Here is a 21,898-nt window from a genome sequence, read left to right as displayed (position 1 = left end):
TGGAGTTGTTGAGTGACATGTCATTTCCACCCTTAGTTCTATGACCCAGAAGTTACTGACAGAGATGGTATTGAATATCACTGAGGCTGGGAAGGCATTGCAGTGGGATCTAGTATGTTTAAATTGATCCTGAGCACTGGACTAGGCCCACTGCCCTTACAGACACGTCAGGAGTACCATCTGATCTGTGGTCATGCAAACATACTTGGACACTTTCTGGATGAAAGTGTGGATATTCATAGTGCTCCTTCCAAGCATATGGACCAGTTAGGGTGGGTGTAGCTTTCACATACCGAATCCTGCTGGGTCCATGGGGAGGATGCATGTGGGACTGAATTGTTTACCGAGACATCTGGGACATTAGACCCCTTGGTATACCTACCTGATTTATAGTCAGTGCCCCAGACCAATGAACTGTTACCCCTAAAGGCGATTTGAAGCTTCGTCTGCGACTGAAGAAACCGTAACCCGGTTGTGCCCTGCCAAGCAGTAATTTGTTGTCCCAAGAGTCCCGTTGGTCCTCTAGGGACAAAGGGGGGATTGTTAGGCCTGAATAAAGATGTAGCACAAAACCAGTTGTGCCAACCTGACTAAAATCAGGCTAGCAGAGGTTTCTGGGAAAACCCAGAGTGAAATACTGACAGGCAGAATTGTCTCACAAAGCCCTGGGAAAGAGCAAGATAAGTGAGGGGGCTGATGCCAGCTGTGTTGTGTTAAGACACAGTGTTTGAAGGACTGATAAGAAACACAAGCATCTCACAGTTCTGACTAACTCCCTGGTTTAGTGTTCGGTGTGTTTTTAACTCCCTCACATTCCTAACCTTTGGCGCTTGTTGAGATATTAATAATATAATGCTGTAGAGACTAGGCATGCGTATATATTAAAAGGTGTCTAATTTCTAGTTGTTAGACAAAGGGGGTGGATTGCTTAAGTAAATGATTTATGACGTAATAAAACTGTCTATATAAGCTATACTAAGCTGTAAAGGGGGGGCTGGTTCTTTTCGGATACGAGCTGTTCTTTACTGACACGTGCACTTATCAATAAAGAACTTTTGATCGGACCTTGCTGGTGTTGCCTGGCTCTCTGCGGTCAGACAACGAACTTCGCTGTTGGGGTTCGAGTCCCCGACACTAGGACACGGGCAGGCGTGCTAGGTGTGCAGCCCCAAAAGCAGTGTATCGGGAGTTGTGAAGAAGTAGGAGGGGACAAAAATCCTGCAGGGTAGTGGATAGTGGAGTAGAGCGGTGTCTGTTGGCGTTGATTCAGTCTTGTTCATCGAGTGGGGCAGATGTAGATGGGACTGCAGAGGGAGGCAGGGATGAGGGTAAGATTAAACACAGCAATAGAGCTCTGTGTAGTGATAGTTCTTGCTTGGCTTTATTAGTTTGCAGAGGAATCATCCAGGAGCCCTCACCAGTCGAGAATATGGCAGAAGTGGACCTGAGAAGCCTGGACAGCCTTCTAAGGAGACATAAATAGTTCTCAGCTTTCTGCCTCCTGCTTAATTGGCTATGAGTAAGTGGTCAGTGTTTTCAATTCCTCATCTGTATTCGCTGTAGTTTTCTTCACAGGCCGTGTGGTTCCTTGTTGGGTATGGGGGTCTGTGGGATTAAGGCTGGGGAGGGGCCAGAGTCTGCTGTGCAGAGTGACTCTGGTGGATGTTGTTGAAAGGGCTGCTTTCTACTTTTAGTCTTCAAGGTGTAATGGGAAGAGGGTTGAGGGAGGAGCCCCGCTGTGCAGGAGAGGCGAAAAGAAGAGTCTATGAGACGTTGCCGACTGAGCTGGTAACTTGTTTTATCCCCTGGTTTTAGTGCAAAGGAAAAAGACTTCATGTGTGAGTCTACAGCCCTCATGATGGAAAATGAGTGAGAGTGACGAGACGGCAAGCGTTGTTGGTGCCAGGCAGCAGCCGTCCATCTGGGAGCAGGTCAGCTGCTACTATCACTGAGATACGTATCTCTTTTGCTGAGGGTTCTGCTCCTCCAGGTAGGGACACCTCATTAGCTGGGGCTGGGTTTGTAAGAAAAGGTTCCTGAGTAGGATCCGGGAGGATGACTGCAGGTGGAAAGGTTGCTTGCCATCCTCTCATGTTTCTCTCTTTCTTTTCTACTTTGTTGGCCAACATTCTCATTCTCTCTCTCTCTCTCTCTCTCTCTCTCTCTCTCTGTCCTTGCCTTTCCTTGTGCTGTCTTCCTTCATAGCACACAGGCAGGCGTGCTCGGATTGCATCCCCATGGCCTATGTATTAGGAACCATGAAGAAGTAGAAGGGGATGAAAATAATGCAGAGTAATGGGCACGAGAGCAGAGTGGTGACTGTCGGTGTTAACTCGGTTTCTGTTCATCGAGTGGGTCTGATGTAGATGGGATGGAAGAGGGAGGCGGGGATAAGGGCAAGATTTCAAGCACCAATAGACGTGTGTAGTGATGGCTCATGCATGGCTTTTCCAGCTGCTCTTCCAGAGGAATTGTCCAGAAGCCCTCGCCGGAGGAGAAGCTGGCAGAGGTGGACCTGCTCAGCCTGAACATCCTTCTAAGCAAACATGAACAGTCCTCAGCTTTCTGCCTCCCGCTTTACTGGCTGTGAGTAAGAGGTCAGTGCTTTCAATTCCTTATCTGTACTCACTGTAGTTTTCTTCACAGGCCGTGTGCTTCCTCGTTGGTGTCACGGAGTTTGGGGGAGACAAGGCCCTGCACCCCCGGCTTCCTGCGATTCATGATAACTGTCAGCCAGCCAGTAAAACAGAAGGCTTATTTAGATGACAGGAACACAGTCCAAGACAGGTCTAGCAAGTACAGATCACAGGACCCTTTCAGTTAGGTCCATCTTGGGGGGGGGGCCCAGGGAGGCCAGAGCCCTGTCTGGGCTCCCCTCCATTTTCCCAGCGAGCTCCAATCGGAGACTCTCCAGCCCCTCCTCTCTGGCCTTTGTCTCTTTCCCGGGCCAGGAGGTCACCGGATCTCTTTGCAAAGGGGCCAACTGAAGGTGTCAGAGAACAGAGGAGGGGCCCAGGCCGTTAGTTGCCGGCCATTCTCTATGCAGACAGTATCACAGGGGCCCTCTAAGGCTCTGCAAAAATCATACACCCTGATCCCCCACACCTAGATATTTAAGAAAGGCGTAGGGGAAACTGAGGCACCCACACAGTATTCAGAGAAAACATTCAGAACATTCCCACTTGGTCACAGTTGGGTACGAGGCTCTTTGCTCAGTAGACTCTTGTCCCTTCCCCAGCCTTAATCCCAAAGTGACTATTTTGGGTGCAGTTACAATGGGTCCCTTCTAGTTGCAGGTGTGAAGTAGTTGAGGGCGGAGCCAGGGGATACGTAAGATGTGAAATGAAGACTACTCAACATTGCAGACAGAGATGCTAATTTACTTTGTTCTTCTCCCCTCTGTTGCGTTTAGTGCCGAGGGAAATGAAGTCACACATCAGATTCTATTGCCCTCATGCGATGGAAAGTGAGTGAGAGCAGCGAGCCTGTGAGCATTGTTCATGCCAGGCAAGAGCCGTCCATTTGGGAGCCAAGCTGACGCCACCGACACTGAGATAAGTTTCTGTTTTGTTGAGGGTTCTGCTCATGCTCCATCTGACGCCAGGTAGAGACACACCATCAGCTGGGGCTGGGTTGGTAAGAAAAGGTTCCTGACTAGCTGTGGTTTTGAGGGAGACAAGGTCCGCATTTTCAGGGTCTGCTCATGTCTTTAGCCAGGACTGGTGTGTCCTCCTCAGCATATTAGATCCAGGAGGATGACACCAGTTGGTGAGTTTCTTGATTCTATCCCACTGTTTTCTCTCTCTCTCTCCTCTAATGTGTTGGCCAACACGCACACGGTCTCTGTCTCTGTGTCTCTCTCTCTCTTTCTATCTGTCCTTGCCTCACCTTGTGCTGTCACCCTTCGTAGGACACGGGCAGGTGTGTTAGGTGTGCATCCCCACAGGCTAGGTCTTGTGAGCTATGAACAAGTAGGGGACCGAAATGATGCAGGGCAGTGGGCACTAGAGTGCAGCAGTGACTGTGGGTGTTGACTGAGTCTCTGCCCTTGTGGGGTGATGTAGATGGGATGAGAGAGGGAGGCGGGGATGAGGGTAAGATCCAATGCACCAATAGAGCTCTGTGTAGTGACAGTACTTGCTTGCCTTTATTAGTTTGCAGAGGAATCATCCAGGAGCCCTCGCCGGACGAGAATATGCAGAAGTGGACCTGAGCAGCCTGGACATCCTTCTAAGGAGACATGACTAGTCCTCAGATTTCTTCCTTCTGCACAACTGCCTGTGAGTAAGAGGTGAGTGCTTTCAATTCCTCACTTGTATTCGCTGTAGTTTTCTTCACAGGCCGTGTGCTTCCTCGTTTGGTACAAGGCTCTGGGATTAAGGCTGGGAAAGGGACACGAGTCTCCTGAACAAAGTGACTATTTTGGGACATAGTGTACTTAGATTTCCAGAAAGCCTTTGATAAGAGCCTTTGGTGAAGGACCTTAGGTAACTAAAATAATCCATGAAAGGATCTTCCCTCTTTTCCAATGGCTAAGAACTGGATAAAAGACAGGGAATAAAAGGTAGGAATAAATGGTAAATTTTCAGAATGGAGAGGAGTAACTAGTTGTGTTCCCCAAGGGTCAATGCTAGGACCACTCCTATTCAATTTATTCATAAAAAATCTGGAGAAAGGTGAGGTGGCAAAGTTTGCAGATGATCCTAAACTGCTCAAGATAGTTAAACCCAAAGAAGACAGTTTGTGAGATGTTTTTGCAGTTTTTCACAAAGTGTTTGGTGAGCAAAATGGCAAATGAAATGTAATGGGGATAAATGTAAAGTAATGCATATTGGAAAAAATATCCCCAACTATACCCACAATATGATGGGGGCTAATTTAACTACAGCTAATCAGGAAAGACATATTGGAGTCATCATGGATAGTTTCCTGAAGATGTCCACGCAGTGTGCAGCGGCAGTCAAAAAAGCAGACAGGATGTTTGGAATCATTAAAAAAGTGATAGAGAATAAGGCAGAGAATATCTTATTGCCCTTATATAAATCCATGGGCCACCCACATCTCGAATACTTTGTACAGATGTGGTCTCCTCATCTTAAAAAAAAAAAAAAAGATATACTGGTACTAGAAAAAGTTCAGAGATGGACAACTCAAATGATTAAGAGTTTGGAACGTTGCCCATATGAGGAGAGCTGAAAGAGGCTAGGACTTTTCATCTTGGAAAAGAGGAGATTAAGGGGGGATATGATAAAAGTATATAAAATCACTAGTGGTGTGGAGAAAGTGAATTAGGAAAAATGTCTTTACTTTGTTCCCATAATATAATAACTAGGGGCCAGCAAATGAAATTAATGGGCAATTGGTTTAAAATAAATACAAGCAAGTTCTTCACACAGTCAACCTGTGGAACTCCTTGCCTGAGGAGGTTGTGAAAGCTAGGACTAACAGCATTTAAAAGAGAACTGGATCAATTCATGCAGGTTAAGTCCATTAGCCAGGATGGGTAAGGAATGATGTCTCTAGCCTCTGTTTGTCAGAGGGTGGAATGGATGGCAGGAGAGAGATCACTTAACAGGTATATGATCAAGTTCACTCCCTCAGGCACTTGGCATTGGTCACTGTCAGTAGGCAGGATACTGGGCTGGATGGACCTTTGGTCTTCTCACTATGGCCGTTCTTACGTTCGCTCTTCTCCATGACTGGCTGTGAGTGAACAATTACGGCACTCTGTTCCTCATCCGTACCACTCTGGATTTCTTCAGAGGTTGTGAGCCTCCTCGTTGGGCATGGGGCTCTGTGGCATTAAGACCAGGGGAAGGGACAACAGTCTCCTCTGCACATTGACTCTCTTGGATGCAGGTGCAACGGGCTACTTTCTTCAGACAGTGGCTAATGCCAGGTGGCCCAGAGGGAACAAACAGAACAGGCAATAACCAAGTGATCCATCTGCTGTCACTCATTCCCAGCTCCTGGCAAACAGAGGATAAAGGCACCACCCCTGCCCATCTTGACAAATAGCTGATGGATCTCCATGAACTTCTCTAGTTATTTTTTGAACTCCATTAACCTTGACCTTCACATAATTCTCTGGCAAGGAGTTCCACAGGCTGAGTGTGCGTTGTGTGCTTTTAATTGTATCTGTAAAGGTGTAATGGGATATGAGAGAAGAACCACCTACACAACCCTGCAGATTCCGATGATAACGTTTGATTTTCCCTCCTGGTTGTGCTTTGTAGCAACGAGAAAGAAGTGAAGGGTAAGAGCCCACCCCCGTTGTGAGATGGAAAGTGCACAAGAACCATGAGACACTGAGCATTGTTGATGCCAGGCTATGCAGACGATGTCGAGTTGGGAGTGGAGCAGCCGTCACCATCAGTGAGATAAGTGTCTGGTTTGGGGAGGACTCTGGTAACTGCCTGTGTGCCTCCAGGCGGGAATTAATGTTAGCTGGGGCTCGGTTTGTTGGAAAAGAGTCCTGACTAGGGAGACAAGAGTTTCAGGGGCTGGTTATTTCTGTGGCTAGGAGTGTGTGTTCTCTGCAGCAGAACATTGGATTCAGGGGGATAACTCCAGCTGATGAGTTTCTTGCCTTCCTTCCATGGTTTTTCTCTCTCTTTCTCTGTACTCTAGTGTGTTGGCCAACTCTTTGTCTCTCTCTCCTCTCCTCTCCTTGTGTCATCTCCCTTCATAGGACACGGGTAGGCATGCTACTTTGCATCCCCACAGGCTGTGTCTCGGGAGCTAGGAAGAAGTAGGAGGGGACAAAAATCACACGGGGCAGTGGGTGCGAGAGTGGAGCGATGACTGTCGGTGTTAACTTGGTCTCTGTTCATCGAGTGGGGCCGATCTAGATGGGATGGGAGAGGGAGGCAGGATGAGGGCAAGATTTCAACCACCAAGAGAGCTTTGTGTAGTGATGGCTCATGCTTGGCTTTGAACAAAACAGAAGCGAGTAGAGATGAGGAATTCCAAACACTGACCCCTTACTCACAGCCAGTTATGTAGGAGGCAGAAAGCTGAGGACTGTTCATGTCTGCTTAGGATGTCCAGACTGCTCAGGTTCCCTTCTGCAACTTTCTCCTCTGGCTGGGGCTCCTGGACAGCTCCTCTGGAAGCGCAGCTGCCAGAGACTGTGAACTTCCTCGTTGAACATAGTGCTGTGTGGGATTCAGACTAGGGAAAGGCACAAGTCTCCTGTGCAGAGTGAGTATTTCAGGTGTTGTTTCAAGGGATGCTTTTTTATTGTAATGCTAAAGGTGTGATGGGAGGAGGGTTCAGGGCAGATCACCACGGTGTGGGAGAGGCAGAAAGAAGAACCTCCCCAACATTGCCAACAGAGATGGTAACTTGTTTGTTTTTTCCCATTCTGCTGGATTTAGTACCAAGGGAAAAGTGAGCTCGCATCAGAGTCTACTGCCCTCATGCGATGGAAATCAAGCGAGAGCAATGGGACCACGAGAATTATTGCTGCCATGAACAAGCCATGCAACTGGGAGAACAGACGCGACTCTCAATGAGATAAGTGTCTGTCTTGGTGATTGCTCTGCTTTTTGAGTAGCTGTGCTTATGAGGGAGACAGGATACCTATTTTCAGGGGTTGCTCAGTTCTCTGGCCAGTAGCGCTGTGTCCTCTGCAGCAGAAGGTTATATCCAGGAGGATGACTGCAGGTGGAGAGTTGCTTGCCTTCTTCCCATGTCTGTCTGTCTGTCTCTCTCTCTCTCTCTCTGTTCCCTACTATATTGGCCAACACACACCCGTTCTCTATCCTTGCACTATCTGCCTTTGTAGGACATGGGCAGGCATGCTAGGTGTGCATCCCCACAGGTTAGGTCTTGGGAGCCCTGGAGTAGTAGGAGGGGATGAAAGTCATGTGGGGCAGTGGATGCTAAAGCCAATGACAGTTGGTGTTAACTTGGTCTCTGTTCATCGAGTGGGGCCGATGAGATGGGATGGAAGAGGGAGGAAGGGATGAGTGCAAGATTCCAAGCACCCGTAGTGCTGTGTGTAGTGATAGTTCTTGTTTGGCTTCATTAGTTTGCAGAGGAATTGTCTAGGAGACTTAGCTGGATGAGACTATATCAGAAGTGGATCTGAGCAGCTTGGGCATCCTTCTAAAGAGACGTGAATAATCCTCATGTTTCTGACTGGGTAAGAGGCTCTGGTATTAAGGCTGGGGAAGGGACAAGAATCTCCTGAACAAAGTGACTATTTTGCGTGATGTTACAATGGGTCCCTTCTAGTTGCAGTTCTATAGTAGTAATGGGAGACGGGTTGCGAGCGGAGCCGTGGGATATGGGAGAAGTGAAATGAAAAGACTACAACACATTGCAGACGGTGATGCTAATTTTTTGGGTTTTTCCCCTTTGTGCTGGGTTTAGTACCAAGGGAAAAGAAGTCAAGAGTCAGTCTACTGCTGTGACATGGTGAAAAGTAAGTGAGAGCTGTGAGACTGCGATCATTGTTGATCCCAGACAAGCGCCATCCATCTGGGAGCTGAGTAGAGGCCACTGTCAGTGACATAAGTGTCTGGTTTGGGGAGGGCTCTGCTCACACCCCGCTTGAGTTCAAGTTGGGTAGCCCGGTAATGTAGGGCTGGGTGTGTAGGAAAAGGTTCCCCACTAGCTGTGGGTTACGAGGGAGAAAAGGTCCCATTTTCAGAGGTGGCTCACTTCTCTGGTCAGGAACAGTTTCTCCTCCGCAGCAGAAGGTTGTATCGAGGAGGATGACTCCAGGTGATGAGTTGCTTGACTTCCTCCCATGTTTCTCTCTCGCTCTCTACTCTAGTGTGTTGGCCAACACACTCTCTCTCCTCGCCTCCCTTCTTGTGCCGTCTCCCTTTATAGACCACTGGCACGTGTGTATGGCATGTCTCGTGAGCCATGGAGTAGTAGGAGGGGACGAAAATCATGGAGGGCTGTCGGTGCGAGTGCAGCGGTGACTGTCACTGTTAACTTCGTCTCATCGTGGGGGGCCGATGAAGGTAGGATGGAAGAGGGAGGCAGGGATGAGGGCAAGAGCTCTGTGTAATGACGGCTCATGCTTGGCTTTTGTAGCTGTTCTTACAGAGGAATTGTTGTTCTGGAGCCGTAGCCGGAGGAGAAACTGCATCTGAGCAGCTTGGACATTGTTCTAAGCAGACATGAACAGTCCTCACTTTCTGCCTTCTGCATAACTACAGTGCATGACTTTTAGCATCACATCTGAAGCCTAAGGTAAATGCAGGGTAGAAGCTGAGTACAGGCAGTTGCTTCCCTTTAGGTGGGTTTGGTTTCTCATAAAAGTTTTCCTCCTTGTTCTGGGTGTGGGAGGAGAATTTCACTATTGTGGGAGTGTCACGGAGTGTAGGGGAGTCAGGCCCTGCACCCCCAGGCGCCCTGCCGATTCACCAGGACTCTCAGCCAGTCAGTAAAGCAGAAGGTTTATTTAGATGACAGGAACACAGTCCAACACAGGTCTCGCAGGCACAGATAACCGGATTCCCCCGGTTAGGTCCATTTTGGGGGCCTCACAGCCCCCCTCGGGGATCAGAGCCTTTCTCCCTGCTTCCCTTCTTTTTCCAGCCAACCCCAGTCTGCCTAACCCCCTCCAGCCCCTCCTCTCTCCTCCGCCTCTTTCCCGGGCCAGGAGGTCACCTGACCCCTTTGTCTCCAACAGCTTTAGATGCACCTTTGCAGGGAGGGGCCCGGCCATCAGTTGCTAGGAGACAGAACATCAGGCATTTGCCTGCATGGCCTTTTGCTGCTAGAAACTTAGGATCTGTACCCAGCCCCCAATAAGACCAGTCCCACTTCGTCACACGGAGTAGCTGTGGGATTATGATGAGGAGAAGAGACAATAGTCTCCTTTAGTGTGACTCTATTGCAGGAGTCCCCAATGCGGTGCCTGTGGGTGCCATGATGCCGGCCGAGACAGCTATGTGCACCTGCCTACTAATTGCCAAACAAGCAGCGGCCGAAATACCACCCGGAACCAGCGTCATCAAGAAGCGTTGCTGCCGAAATGTTGCTGATTTTCGGCGGCTGCGCCTCTCAATCACCCTGGTTCTCGGCAGTGATGACGCTGGTTCTCGGCGGCTGCTTGTTTGGTGACCACGCTCCTCGGTGGCTAGTTGTCTGGTGCCCGCCACACTAAAAGGTTGGGGACCCCTGCTCTATTGGGTGCAGGTGCAATAGACTGACCAAGCACTGCCATTCTTATGTTCAAATGTTATGCAGACCAAGGGTCCATCTACCCCAGTATGCTGTCTTCTGACTGGCTAACGCCAGGTGCTTCAGAGTGAATGAACAGAACAGGGAATCGAGAAGTGATCCATCCTGTGTTGCTCATTCCCAGCTTCTGGCAAACAGGATAAGGGCACCATCCCTGCCCATCCTCACCAATAGCCATTGATGCACGTGTCCTCCATGAATTTACCTAGTTCTTTTTTGAACCCTGTTATAGTCTTGGCTTTCACAGCATTCTCTGGCAAGGAGCTCCACATGTCGAGTGTGCGTTGTGTGCTTTTTAATTGTATCTATAAAGGTGTAATGGGAGATGAGAGAAGAAGAACCTACACAACACAGCAGATTCCGATGATAACTTTTGTTTTTCCCTCTTGTGTTGTGCTTAGTACCACAGAGAGAGAAGTCCAGGTCCCCGTTGTGAGATGGAAAGCACACAAGAGCCGTGAGACAGCGAGCGTTGTTGATGCCAGGCTATGGCGATGCCGTCGAGCTGGGAGCAGAGCAGCCATCACCACCAGTGAGATAAGTGTCTAGTTCGCTGAAGACTCTGGTAACGGCCCACCTGCCTCCAGGGTTGGACTGGTCGTTAGCTGTGCCTCAGTTTGTAGGAAAAGATTCCTGACTAGCTGTGGTTACGAGGGAGACAAGGTCCCCATTGTCAGGGACTGGTCATTTCTCTGTCCACAAGCAGTGTGTCCTACGCAGCAGAGGGTTGGACCCAGGGGGGTGACTCCAGCTAGTGAGTTTCTTGACTTCCTCCCACGTTTTTCTGTCTCTCTCCTCTAATGTGTTGGCCAACACACACTCTGTCTGTCACTCTCTGTCCTTGCCTTTTCCTTGTGCTGTCTCCTTTCTTAGGACATGGGCAGGTGTGGTAGGTGTGCATCCCCACAGGCTTGGTCTCGGGAGCTATGAACAAGTAGGAAGGGACCGAAATCATGCAGGGTAGTGGGCACTAGATTGCAATGGTGACTGTGGGTGTTGATTGAGTCTCTGCTCTAGTGGAGCTGAAGCAGATGTGATGGGAGAGGGAGGCAGGGACGAGGGCAAGATTTCGGGCACCAATTGAATTTTGTGTAGTGATGGCTTTTGCTTGGGTTACTTGCTGCATTTGCAGAGGAATCATCACTGTTGCTCCGTGCGAAGAGCTCTGTGCATTATCCGGCATGGCCACACGGTGTCACTGTTGCTCCGTGAGAAATGCTCTGTGAATTACCCTTCGTGGCTACACAGTGTCACTGCAGCCGTCATGGGGCTTAGGAGGTTCTGGGGGCCCCCCAGCCCTCTCTCCAGAATGTAGGGGTCCCGGGGGGGCTTAGGTGGTTTGGAGGGGCCCTCCAGCACTCTCTCCAGGCTACAGGGGTCCCTGGGGGTTAGGGGGTTCTGGATGGGCCCCCAGGCCTCTCCCCAGGCTGTAGGGGTCCCGGGCAGGCTTAGGGGAGTCCAGGGGGCCCCCAGCCCTCTCTCCAGGCTGTAGGGGTCCCGGGGTTGTTTATGGGGCTTGGGGGGACCCCCCAGCCTTCTTTTCAGACTGTTGGGTACCGGGTGTGGCTTAGGGGGTTCCAGAGCCCCAGCCCTCTCTCCAGGCTTTTGGGGTCCCGGGGGCCCCCAGCCCCGTCTCCAGGCTGTAGGTGTTCTGGGGAGGCTTAGGGGTTTCTGGGGCCCCCCAGCCCTCTCTCCAGGCTGTTGGGGTCCCGGGGGAGCTTAGGGGTTTTAGGGGGTGCCCCCAGCCCTCTCTCCAGGCTGTAGGGGTCCCGGGGGGGCTCAGGGGTTTCCAGGGCCCCCCAGCCCTCTCTCCAGGCTGTAGGGGTCCCAGCCTGGGTAGTGGGGACACAGCTACCTATGTCCAGCCTGTAGGGGTCCCTGGGGGACTTAAGCGGATTGTGGGGGGCCAAGATACCTATGTCCAGGCAGTAGGGGTCCCGGGGGGTCTTAGGGGGTCGAGGGGGCACAGATACCTATGCCCAGGATGTAGGGGTCCTTAGGGGGTTTTGGGGGGGTCAGGATACCTAAGCCCCCCATGTCCAGGCAGTAGGGGTCCTGGGGGACTTAGGGGGTTTGTGGGGAGCTCAGATACCTACGTCCAGGCTGTTGGGTCCCTCAAAGTCTTAGGGGGTTCCTGTGGTCACAGATACCTACTTCCAGGCTGTCGGGGTCCCGGGTGGGATTAGGGGATTTCTAGGGGGCTCAGATACCCATTTCCAGGCTGTAAGGGTCCCCAGGTATAGAGGGGTCCTGGAAGGGATTAGGGAGTTTCTGGGGAGGAGAGATACGTACTTCAAGGCTCTAAGGGTCCCTGGGGGGGCTTATGGGTTCCTGGGGGTCACATATACCTACGTCCAGGCTGTAGGGGTCCAGAGGGGCTTAGGGGTGTTGTGGGGAGCAGAGATACCTACGTCAAGGCTGTAGGGGTCCTGGAGGGGGGATAAGGGGGTTTCTGGGGGGCACAGATACCTAGGTCCAGGCTGGATGGGGTCGTGGGCAGGATTAGGGGGTTCATGGGGGGCACAGATACCTACGTACAGTGGTGAGCTGGAGCCGGTTCGCTGGAACTGGTTGCTAAATTTTAAGCCGGTTTAGAACCTGTTAGGGTTACCATACAGCGAGCAGCTGGAGGGAGACAGGACCCCTGGCTCTGTGCACCTAGAGCCTCCTTTTCCCGAGCGCTACCTTCCCCCGGTTTGTCTGGCAGCCCCCCCAAGCCTCGTCATCCCCGGATTCCTCCTGTTGGTGTCCCTAGGCCTAAGTAAACCACAGTTGTGACTTTGGGCCTGAGTGAACCAAAGTTCTTCCATGCTGTGAACTTTAACCAGCCTAAGATGCTAATAAACAGCAAGCAAAATGTGTAACTGTCAGCTTTCTTAGCTTGCAGTTGTAGGACAGCTTAAAACAGCAAAAAGCGGCAGTAAGACGGGGAGGAAAATCTGCATGCGTCTGTGCTGTGAAGGCCATAGATAAATATGCGAATGAGAACAGTTCTAACAAGCTACATTATAGTGTTAAGTGTAACTGTTGCAAGGGGGAGGGAAAAAGGGGGAAAAACAAGGAGGGTATAAATGCTGGGACCCCGCTTATGTGCGGATGTGCAGGATTTGAGAATGCTTTTTCTCCCTGGCACCTTTTTTGAGCTCAGATAAACTTGGTTTGCTTCTCCACCCTGGTGTGTTAATTAGTGCGACGCACACGGGGCAACGAACCCCCCCTGTTGCTTCTCCTTGGGCCCTTTGGGCCGGCAACACTCCCCTCCGAGTCTCCTCTTACCTTGGGCTCTGGCTGGCTGATTGAATCAGACTGCAGCTCTCAGCCTGCCGGAGCTGATTCAATCAGCCTGCGGGAGCTCAAGGTCAGATGAGAGTGGGAGGGGAGGCTCGGAGGTGGGGGGGAGAGGAATTGGGGGTGATGAGGTTCGGGGGGCTGCGGGGCAAACCGGGGGAAGGTAGCGCTAGGGCAAAAGAGGCTGGGCTCTGCAGCTGTCTCCCAGCAGCAGCAGCTGCCGCCGCCCCTGCCCCCGCTGCAGGGGAATCACACTGCAGCTGGCAGCCTGCGGAGCCCAAGGAAAGAGGCGGATTGAGGAATCAGAGTGTGTCGGGGCTGGGGGGGGGGGAAGGAATCAGGGGATGACGTGGCTTGTGGGGGTAGGAATTGGGGGGTGACGAGGCTGGGGGGGGCAGTGAGTTCCCTGTCTGTATGTTCTAAGTAATAGCAGCTGTTCCCCTAGCAAAATCCTCCCCTCTATGTTCCCTTTCTAGTTTTGCCTCATTTGCTCCAGTCTAGGGCTTGGCTACACTTAGGCTGTGGCTACACTTAGCGCTTCAAAGCGCTGTCGCGGCAGCACTTTGAAGTGCTAAGTGTAGCCACAGCCGTTCTGTTTTTAAAGCCGATATGATCGATCCATGTCAATCTGTGTCTGCGCCATGGGTGGGTTTTACACAGTTCTGCACCCGGCCCCAGTCTCCAGCTGTTCAAGCCTTCACCGGGGGGTTTAATAGTGGGGGTCCCAGCCAGAGCCCCCAGCCCCCGCTGGGGGGAGGGGCGCAGGGTGGGATGACGCAGGGGCTTGTGGGAGTTGTAGTGCGCCCCGGCCTACAATTCCCATCAGCCCCCGCGGACCCAGCGGGCGGCGCTTTGAGCGCGACAGGCTCCGCTTGCAGGGCGGGGCCTTGAGAGGAAGTGACGTCAGCGGTCTGGAGGCCGCCCGTGATAAGCGGGGGACTTGGGAGCGTTGGGCGGGAGGCGCTGCGGCCCCGGGACGTGGGGTCCCCATAGCGACCCCGCCCCCCTAAGTGCTCCCACAGCCCCCACCCCGGCCACAGCCCCCCCGCCAGCACCTCCTCCCGGCACCCCCTAGCGCGTCTTTCCTCCCAGCCAAGCCACAGCCCCCCCATCTCCACCGCTTCCCTCACCCAGCCACAGCCCCCCCGGCGCGTATGTGCTCCCACAGCCCCCCTGCGTCCCCCCAGGACCTTTCCTCCCCCCCGCAGCACCTTTCACCCAGCCACAGCTCCCCCGGCACGTATTTCCTCCCCCCACGGGCCCCCACAGCCCCCTCCCCACCCCCACCCGGCACCCCCAGCGCGCCTTTCCTCCTCCCCTGCCCAGCCACAGCCCCCCCCCCGCATCTCCACCGCTTCCCTCACCCAGCCACAGCCCCCTGCCTCCCCCCTGCATCCCTCACCCAGCCACAGCCCCCTGCCTCCCCTCTGCATCCCTCACCCAGCCACAGCCCCCTGCCTCCCCCCGGCACCCCTCACCCAGCCACAGCCCCCCCCCGCGCGTCTTTCCTCCCCCCCCACGGGCCCCCACAGCCCCACCCCCACCCGGCACCCCCAGCGCGCCTTTTCTCCTCCCCTGCCCAGCCACAGCCCCCCCCCCCCCCGCATCTCTATCGCTTCCCTCCCCCAGCCACAGCCCCCCCCCGCGCGTCTTTCCTCCCCCCCACGGGCTCCCACAGCCCCCTCCCCACCCCCACCCGGCACCCCCAGCGCGCCTTTCCTCCTCCCCTGCCCAGCCACAGCCCCACCCCCACCCCAGCCACAGCCCCACCCCGCATCTCCATCGCTTCCCTCACCCAGCCACAGCCCCCTGCCTCCTCCCAGCACCTCCGCATCCCTCACCCAGCCACAGCCCCCCCCCGCGCGTCGTTCCTCCCCCCCACGGGCTCCCACAGCCCGCTCCCCACCCCCACCCGGCACCCCCAGCGCGCCTTTCCTCCTCCCCTGCCCAGCCACAGCCCCACCCCCACCCCAGCCACAGCCCCACCCCGCATCTCCATCGCTTCCCTCACCCAGCCACAGCCCCTTGCCTCCCCCCGGCACCCCTGCATCCCTCACCCAGCCACAGCCCCCCTGCCTCCTCCCAGCACCTCCGCATCCTTCACCCAGCCACAGCCCCCCCCAGCGCGCCTTTCCTCCTCCCCTGCCCAGACACAGCCCCCCCCCCGCATCTCCATCGCTTCCCTCACCCAGCCACAGCCCCCCACCTCCCCCCGGCACCCCCAGCGCGCCTTTCCTACTCCCCTGCCCAGCCACAGCCCCCTCAACCTCTCTGCCTTCCCCCTCCCGCCCAGCCACAGCCCCCACGGCACCCCCAGCGTGTCTTTCCTCCCCCCATGGGCTCCCACAGCGCCCCCCCTGCCCAGCCACAGCCCCCTTCCCACCCCCACCTCCACCTCCCCCCTGGCACCCCCAGCCTGCCCCAACCTGCTTCTCCGGTCCCCAACCTACCCTGCCCCCTATGCCTGCAGCCTTCTCCAATCTGAAGGCCCGTTCCTCTAGCCGAAACCAACTCGCCCCCGTCTATCCCCCCATCTGTTGGGCCCCTCAGTCCTTTCTTCTCCCTCCAACACCTCCTAGGCCACCCCATCCTGCACCCCATCCCTACTTTCCCCCATACATGCCTTCTCCCATAGCCCCCTTCTGCCCCCCTCCCTCCCCAACACCCCCCAGCCTGCAACAACTTTCCCCAACCTATACACCTGTATTCCCCAGTTCATTCCTCCATTCAAGGGACTCCTCTGACCCCATCTCTCTCCAACATCCTCCCAGCTCACCACAACCTGCGCCTCCACCTGTAGGGACCGCTCGGCGCCGCTTCCTCCCCAACAGCCCCCCCAGTTCATTCCCCCATCCATTCGGCCCCTCAGTCCCCTTTTTTCCTCCCTCCCACTGCAATCTGCACCCCACTCTGTCCCTAGATCTGTGGGCCCCCCAGTGCCAACATTCCCCAACCTGCACCCCCATTCCTCCCTCCACCCATGGGGCCCCTCAGCCCTTCTCTCTCCTTCCTGCCCAACACTCACCCTTCATAGCACACGGGCAGGCGAGCTAGGGGACGAAACCTGTTGGGAGCAGTGGATTGTAGAGTGGAGCGGTGACTGATAGTGTGGGCTCAGTCTCTGTTCCTCGACTGGGGCGGCTGGAGATGGGATGGGAGAGGGAGGCAGGGATGAGGGTGTTAATAGAGCTCTGTGTAGTGATAGTTCCTGCTTGTCTTTATTCGTTTGCAGAGGAATTGTCCAGGAGCTGGAGCCGGAGGAGAAACTGGAAGAAGTGAACCTGAACAGCCTGGACATCCTTGTAAGCAGAGATGAAGAGTCCTCAGCTTTCTGCCTTCTCCATGACTGGCTGTGAGTGAACAATTATGGCCTCTATCCCTCATCTGTACCACTCAAAGTTTTCTTCAGAGGCCGTGAGCCTCCTTGTTGGCCATGGGGCTCTGTGGGATTACGACCAAGGGAAGGGACCGCAGTCTCCTCTGCTCAGTGACTGTCTTGGATGCAGGTGCAACAGGCTGCTTAACATATGAAGGTAAGAATGGCCAGACTGGGTCAGATCAAAGCTCCATCTAGCCTAGTATGCTGTCTACCGACAGTGGCTAATGTCAAGTGCCCCAGAAGGAATGAACAGAACAGGGAATTACCAAGTGATCCATCCACTGTCACCCATTCCCAGCTCCTGGCAAACAGAGGCCAGGGACACGATCCCTGCTCATCCTGACTCATAGCCGTTGATGGACTCATCCTCCATGAATTGACAGTAACTCTCCACTTAACATCCTCTCGCTTAACATTGTTTCAATCTTATGTCCCTGCTCAATTACAGAACATGCTGTATTTAAAGTTGTGTAATGCTTGGCTATAACCGTGTTTGGCTGCCTGCTTTGTCCTCCTATGCCCCCACCCCCCAGCACTTCCCGCCTGCTAGCAGACTCCGCGGATCAGTGCCTTCCCCCACTGCCTCCTGCCTGTGGCAATCAGCTGGCTTGTGGTGTCCGGGGATGGGGAGTGAAGACTCGTTGTGCAAGCCAGCTGATTGCTGCGGGCAGGAGGGAGGATGCCGTGTATGAAGTAAAGGGGAAGGAGGGGGGAGGAAGAGGCAGGTTAAGGGTGGGGGCTCGGGGGAAGAGGTGGCATGGGCGGCTGTAGCAGGGTGGATCTCTGCTCCTGGTTTTAAGGGGTTTAAAAGTGGCTTGGCAGGGCTTGAGAGCAGCTGCTCTCAAAGCTGGGCTGATTGGGGAAGTAGCCGCAGCTGGGCCACACCCCAATCAGGCCACAGCTGGCCCCTATAAAAGGCTGTGAGCCAGGAGCCCAGTCAGTCTCTCTCTGTTTCTAGAGGGAGATGGGCCTGGCTGCAGGGAACTGAGACAAGGTACCTAGGATGAAGCAGGGCTGGGGAAGCTCCAGCCTAGAAAAGCCCAGGCTGCGGCCTAGCATAAGGCAAAAGGTACTGGGGGTTGCAGGGGGCAACCTAGGGGTAGGCCAAGGCAGCAGGTCCAAACCTCCTTTGCCGATGATGAGTGCTGGCTACTGCAGTCTGCCTCAGCGAACGGGGGCTAGATAGAGACTGGGCAGTAGCTACTACTGAGGCGAAGTGGGGATAGTAGGGTGGGGGTTCCCCTGGGAACGGGAAACCCAGTTAAAGGGGCACCAGGGTCCTGGGAGGGACACGGGGCCAGTAGCAAACAGGTGGATCACCGGCCTGCAGAGGGCGCTCTTGGGCTGGAAAGAGAGAATTCCCCAGAGTTACCAGCAGGAGGCGCCGCAGGGGTGAGTCGGACCTGTTACAACGGCCAAGGGTTGAGGCCCCTGACCCTGGTGCTTGCAGAGAGGGGAAGCTGCTGCTGCTCCTGTGCAATGTGCTTCTCCTAGCCTACAGCACCTTCAGCCTCCTTGCCTGCCTCATTGTCGCCAGTGCCAGTGGGCTGTGCCCGTGTGCGGTAAGGCGGTGGCACCCCCCAACTATAGTACTGTATTAAATTGCTTCTTGGCTCCTTAGAGCTAAGATCAAAGCATAGTGTCTGTTCTTATCAGTTTAATCTCTTTTACTATGAGATGTTATACTGAGGGGACCTGGCAATGTCCCAAAAGATGGACCCTGCGGCTCCTGCACCACAGCCCAGGGAGCCAACCCCTGTCCAGAAGCATTCTGCTGCCTTGCACAGGCTCCCGGCTATCGTAGCCCCTAGGGTCCCAGGGACATGCTGAGCCAGGAAGTCCGGGTTCTGAGGTGCTGCTGCAAGCAGCTCCCACATCCCAAAACCAACGGAGCGAGACCCCACCACGCGGGGGAGCAGGCGTCATGCTCCCCAGCTGCCAGTGGACCGCCCCGCTATCAGCCTGCCGCCAGACAAACCCCCGGATACTCATCAACAACCACAGCCCGAGAAACCTCTCCCTGATGACCAGAAGCTGCAAGGAGCTGACTGGACGGCCGAGCGCCAGCTGCTACAGAAAGATCATCCCCCACCGCTGGAGGAACCTACAGCCTTGCGATGGCTAATACCAGCTGGAGCCAGTTCCTGCCCGCCTCAACTGCCGGAGGAGACGCCCACTGACCAACTGCTACTCCCCATGGGTAAGTGCCCCACTACACCCCAGCCCCGGACCCCCGGGGGAACCCCCCCAGAGCCCCGCTACCGGGAGTCCCCTGTCCTGCACTGCTGCTGCAGGGGCTACCTGGGGAGCCCCACCGCGTGCTCGGGCCACTGCCTGAGACGCGGAAGAGTCCCTGCCCCACGCCCTGACCGACGCGGTCGCTGGGGAAGCCCCACCACGTGCCCCAGCTGCTGCTGCCGCCCTGGCGGTCGGGGGAGCCCCCCGGCGTGCCGCTCCTACTTGGGCCGCCGGGAGACCCCTGCCCCACGCCCCGGCTGCCGCCACCCGAGCCGCCGGGGGATCCCAGTCCCGTGCCCCGGCTACCATCGCCTGAGCAGCCCGGGGAGCCCTGCGGGGTGCCTCTGCCGCCGCTGCCCGGGGACTTCTGCCCCACGCCCCGGCGGCCGCTGCCCGAGCCGCCGGGGGACCCCAGCCCCGCGCCCCGGCTGCCGCCACCCGAGCCGCCGGGGGATCCCAGTCCCGTGCCCCGGCTACCGTCGCCTGAGCAGCCCGGGGAGCCCTGCGGGGTGCCTCTGCCGCCGCTGCCCGGGGACTCCTGCCCCACGCCCCGGCGGCCGCTGCTCGAGCCGCCCGGGGAGCCCCGCCCCGCACCCCGGCTGCCGCCGCCTGAGCGGCCCGGGGAGCCCCGCGCCCCGGCTGCCGCCGCTGCTCGAGCCGAGCCCCGCGCCCCGGCGGCGGCCGCCTGAGCGGCCCGGGGAGCCCTGCGGCGCGCTGCCGCCGCTGCTCGAGCCGCCGGAGGACTCCTGCCCCGCGCCCTGGCTGCCGCCGCTGCTCGGGGACTCCTGCCACACGCCCCGGCGGCCACTACCCGAGCCGCCGGGGAATCCCAGCACCAAACCCCGGCTGCCGCCGCCTGAGCAGCCCGGGGAGCCCTGCGGCGTGCCTCTGCCGCCGCTGCCCGGGGACTCCTGCCCCACGCCCCGGCGGCCGCTGCCCGAGCCGCCCGGGGATCCCAGCCCCACGCCCCGGCTGCCACCGCCTGAGCGGCCCGGGGAGCCCCGCGGCCCGATTGCTGCTGCTCGAGCCGCCGGGGGCCCCGCGGCCCGATTGCCGCTGCTCGAGCCGCCAGGGGACTCCTGCCCCGCGCCCTGGCTGCCGCCGCCTGAGCAGCCCGGGGAGCCCTGCGGTGTCTTCCCGCTGCCGCTGCTCAAGCCGCCGGGGGACTCCTGTCCCGGCCCCGGCTTCCACCGCCTGAGCAGCCCGGGGAGCCCCGCGGCGTGCTCCCGCTGCTCGAGCCGCCGGGGGACTCCTGGCCCGCGGCCCGATTGCCGCCGCTGCTTGGGCTGCCCGGGGAGTCCTGTACTGTGCCCCGGCAGCTGCTGCCCGAGCCGCTGGGGGATCCCAGCCCCACGCCCCAGCCGCCTGTGGAGCCTGGGGAGCCCTGCTAGGTGCTCTGGCCAGAGCAGCCAGGGGATCCCTGCCCCACGCCCCGGCTACTGCTGCCCGAGGGGCTCTGCCGCACGTTCCTGCCGCCGCTGCTCTGGCCGGGGGATCCCTGCCCCCTGCCCTGGCTGCCGCTGCCCCAGCGGCCCGGAGAGCCTCGCGGGGTGCCCGGGCTGCTGCCGCCCGGCCCGTCGGGAGACTCTTGTCGGGAGCCCCAGCCACGGCCACTCGCGGCGCCTGGGGAGCCCCTTGATGTTTTTCAGCAACCAGGAGTCTGCCCTCCCGCGAACGCGCCGCTCCAGACCCCGCGAGACCTGACCGCCGATCGCTCCAACCCCAAGAGACGCCTCCCCTGTCCTCCTGCGCTCACCGAACACACCCCCTGCACCCCAGGAGCCCCAGCCGCTGCGAGATGACTCCCCCGTCCTCCTACGGTCGCCGGACACGCCTCCTGCACCCCAGCAACCCCTGCCGCCGAGGGACAACCACCCTGACCCCCTACAGGACACCCACACCTCCCAGGAACCCCAGCCACCGGGAGGAACCCCAAGTACTCCCGAGACACAGCCACTGCTGAAGGACGCCCCCCCCCACCAGCCGTGTGATGGAAGACGACCAGAAGGGCCCTAACGCTCCACAAAATGGCTGCTCCGCCCCGGACACCGTCTACCTCCAATACCCCCTCACCACAGATGCGCTCATCTGCCCCATCTGCCTGCCGCCTCCATCTCCTCGGAAGGGTCACCAGACATCTGAGGAGATACCACAACCAGTCCATCGCCTTCAGCTGCGCCCTCTGCAGCTTGCCCTTCGAGTCCCAGAAGAAATGCAAGGCGCACCAGGCCAGCTGCAAGAAAACCCGCACAACAACAGCTCCGGTTCCGGTCCCCCGCCATCCTGTGTCCCAGCCCGCTGCTCCCGCGCTGCGAAGAGCCAGAGCGACCCTGCCAACTGCTGCCCAGAAACCCACTCCAGCCCCTGCGCTGGTGGACCAGGGCACTGCGACCGAAACGATGACTACCACAGCGAGAAACGTCGACCGAGCCCCTACCAACTTGAGTCCCTTCACATCCACCCAAGTCGCCCGGAAGCTCTCTGAACTAAGGCGTCTCAGTGCCCCCTCCAACCAATGTGACCCCCCCCCCGAGAAGGGTCATTGCTCCGCCATGCGTGGCTGCCCGAGACCCTGCCGCTGGAAGCACCAAGGCTGGCTCTCGGTCTACCCTGCGAGCACCAGCCACAAGGGTCACCAACGCAACTCCTCAGCCTGCCCTACGAACCTCACTCACCGGAGGAGCGGGGACCACTCCTCAGACCGCCCCACGCACTGCTACCGCTGGAGGCCCCCACCGCTACGACCAGACCACAGCACCAGACCCCCATCGTCAGACAGACCGG

The 21,898-nt window shown here is 56.7% G+C and overlaps 1 protein-coding gene, 1 long non-coding RNA gene and 1 pseudogene across 2 annotated transcripts in view; all 3 read left to right on the top strand.

Moving 5' to 3' along the window:
- The window catches only part of LOC123354720, a 35,224-nt gene extending 31,014 nt beyond the window's left edge, over positions 1 to 4,210 (top strand). Inside the window, exon 4 of the long non-coding RNA XR_006574847.1 lies at positions 4,155 to 4,210. This is a non-coding gene — a long non-coding RNA (uncharacterized LOC123354720). The remainder of the gene's footprint in view (positions 1 to 4,154) is intronic.
- A 9,413-nt stretch (positions 4,211 to 13,623) lies between these two features.
- LOC123354591 (proline-rich receptor-like protein kinase PERK9) lies at positions 13,624 to 21,633 on the top strand. The gene is made up of 3 exons (XM_044996710.1): positions 13,624 to 13,660; positions 18,729 to 19,076; positions 20,764 to 21,633. The coding sequence occupies exons 1-3, from the start codon at positions 13,624 to 13,626 to the stop codon at positions 21,075 to 21,077; spliced, it is 699 nt and encodes a 232-aa protein (XP_044852645.1). The 3' UTR covers positions 21,078 to 21,633.
- LOC123355002 lies at positions 18,478 to 18,634 on the top strand (annotated as a pseudogene).
- Positions 21,634 to 21,898: the final 265 nt, after the last annotated feature.

This window comes from Mauremys mutica, chromosome 22, assembly GCF_020497125.1.
Source record: "Mauremys mutica isolate MM-2020 ecotype Southern chromosome 22, ASM2049712v1, whole genome shotgun sequence".
Classification (NCBI taxonomy): Eukaryota; Metazoa; Chordata; order Testudines; family Geoemydidae; genus Mauremys; species Mauremys mutica.
Note: the sequence above shows the minus strand (reverse complement) of the source record. Positions and strands in the feature narration are given on the sequence as shown.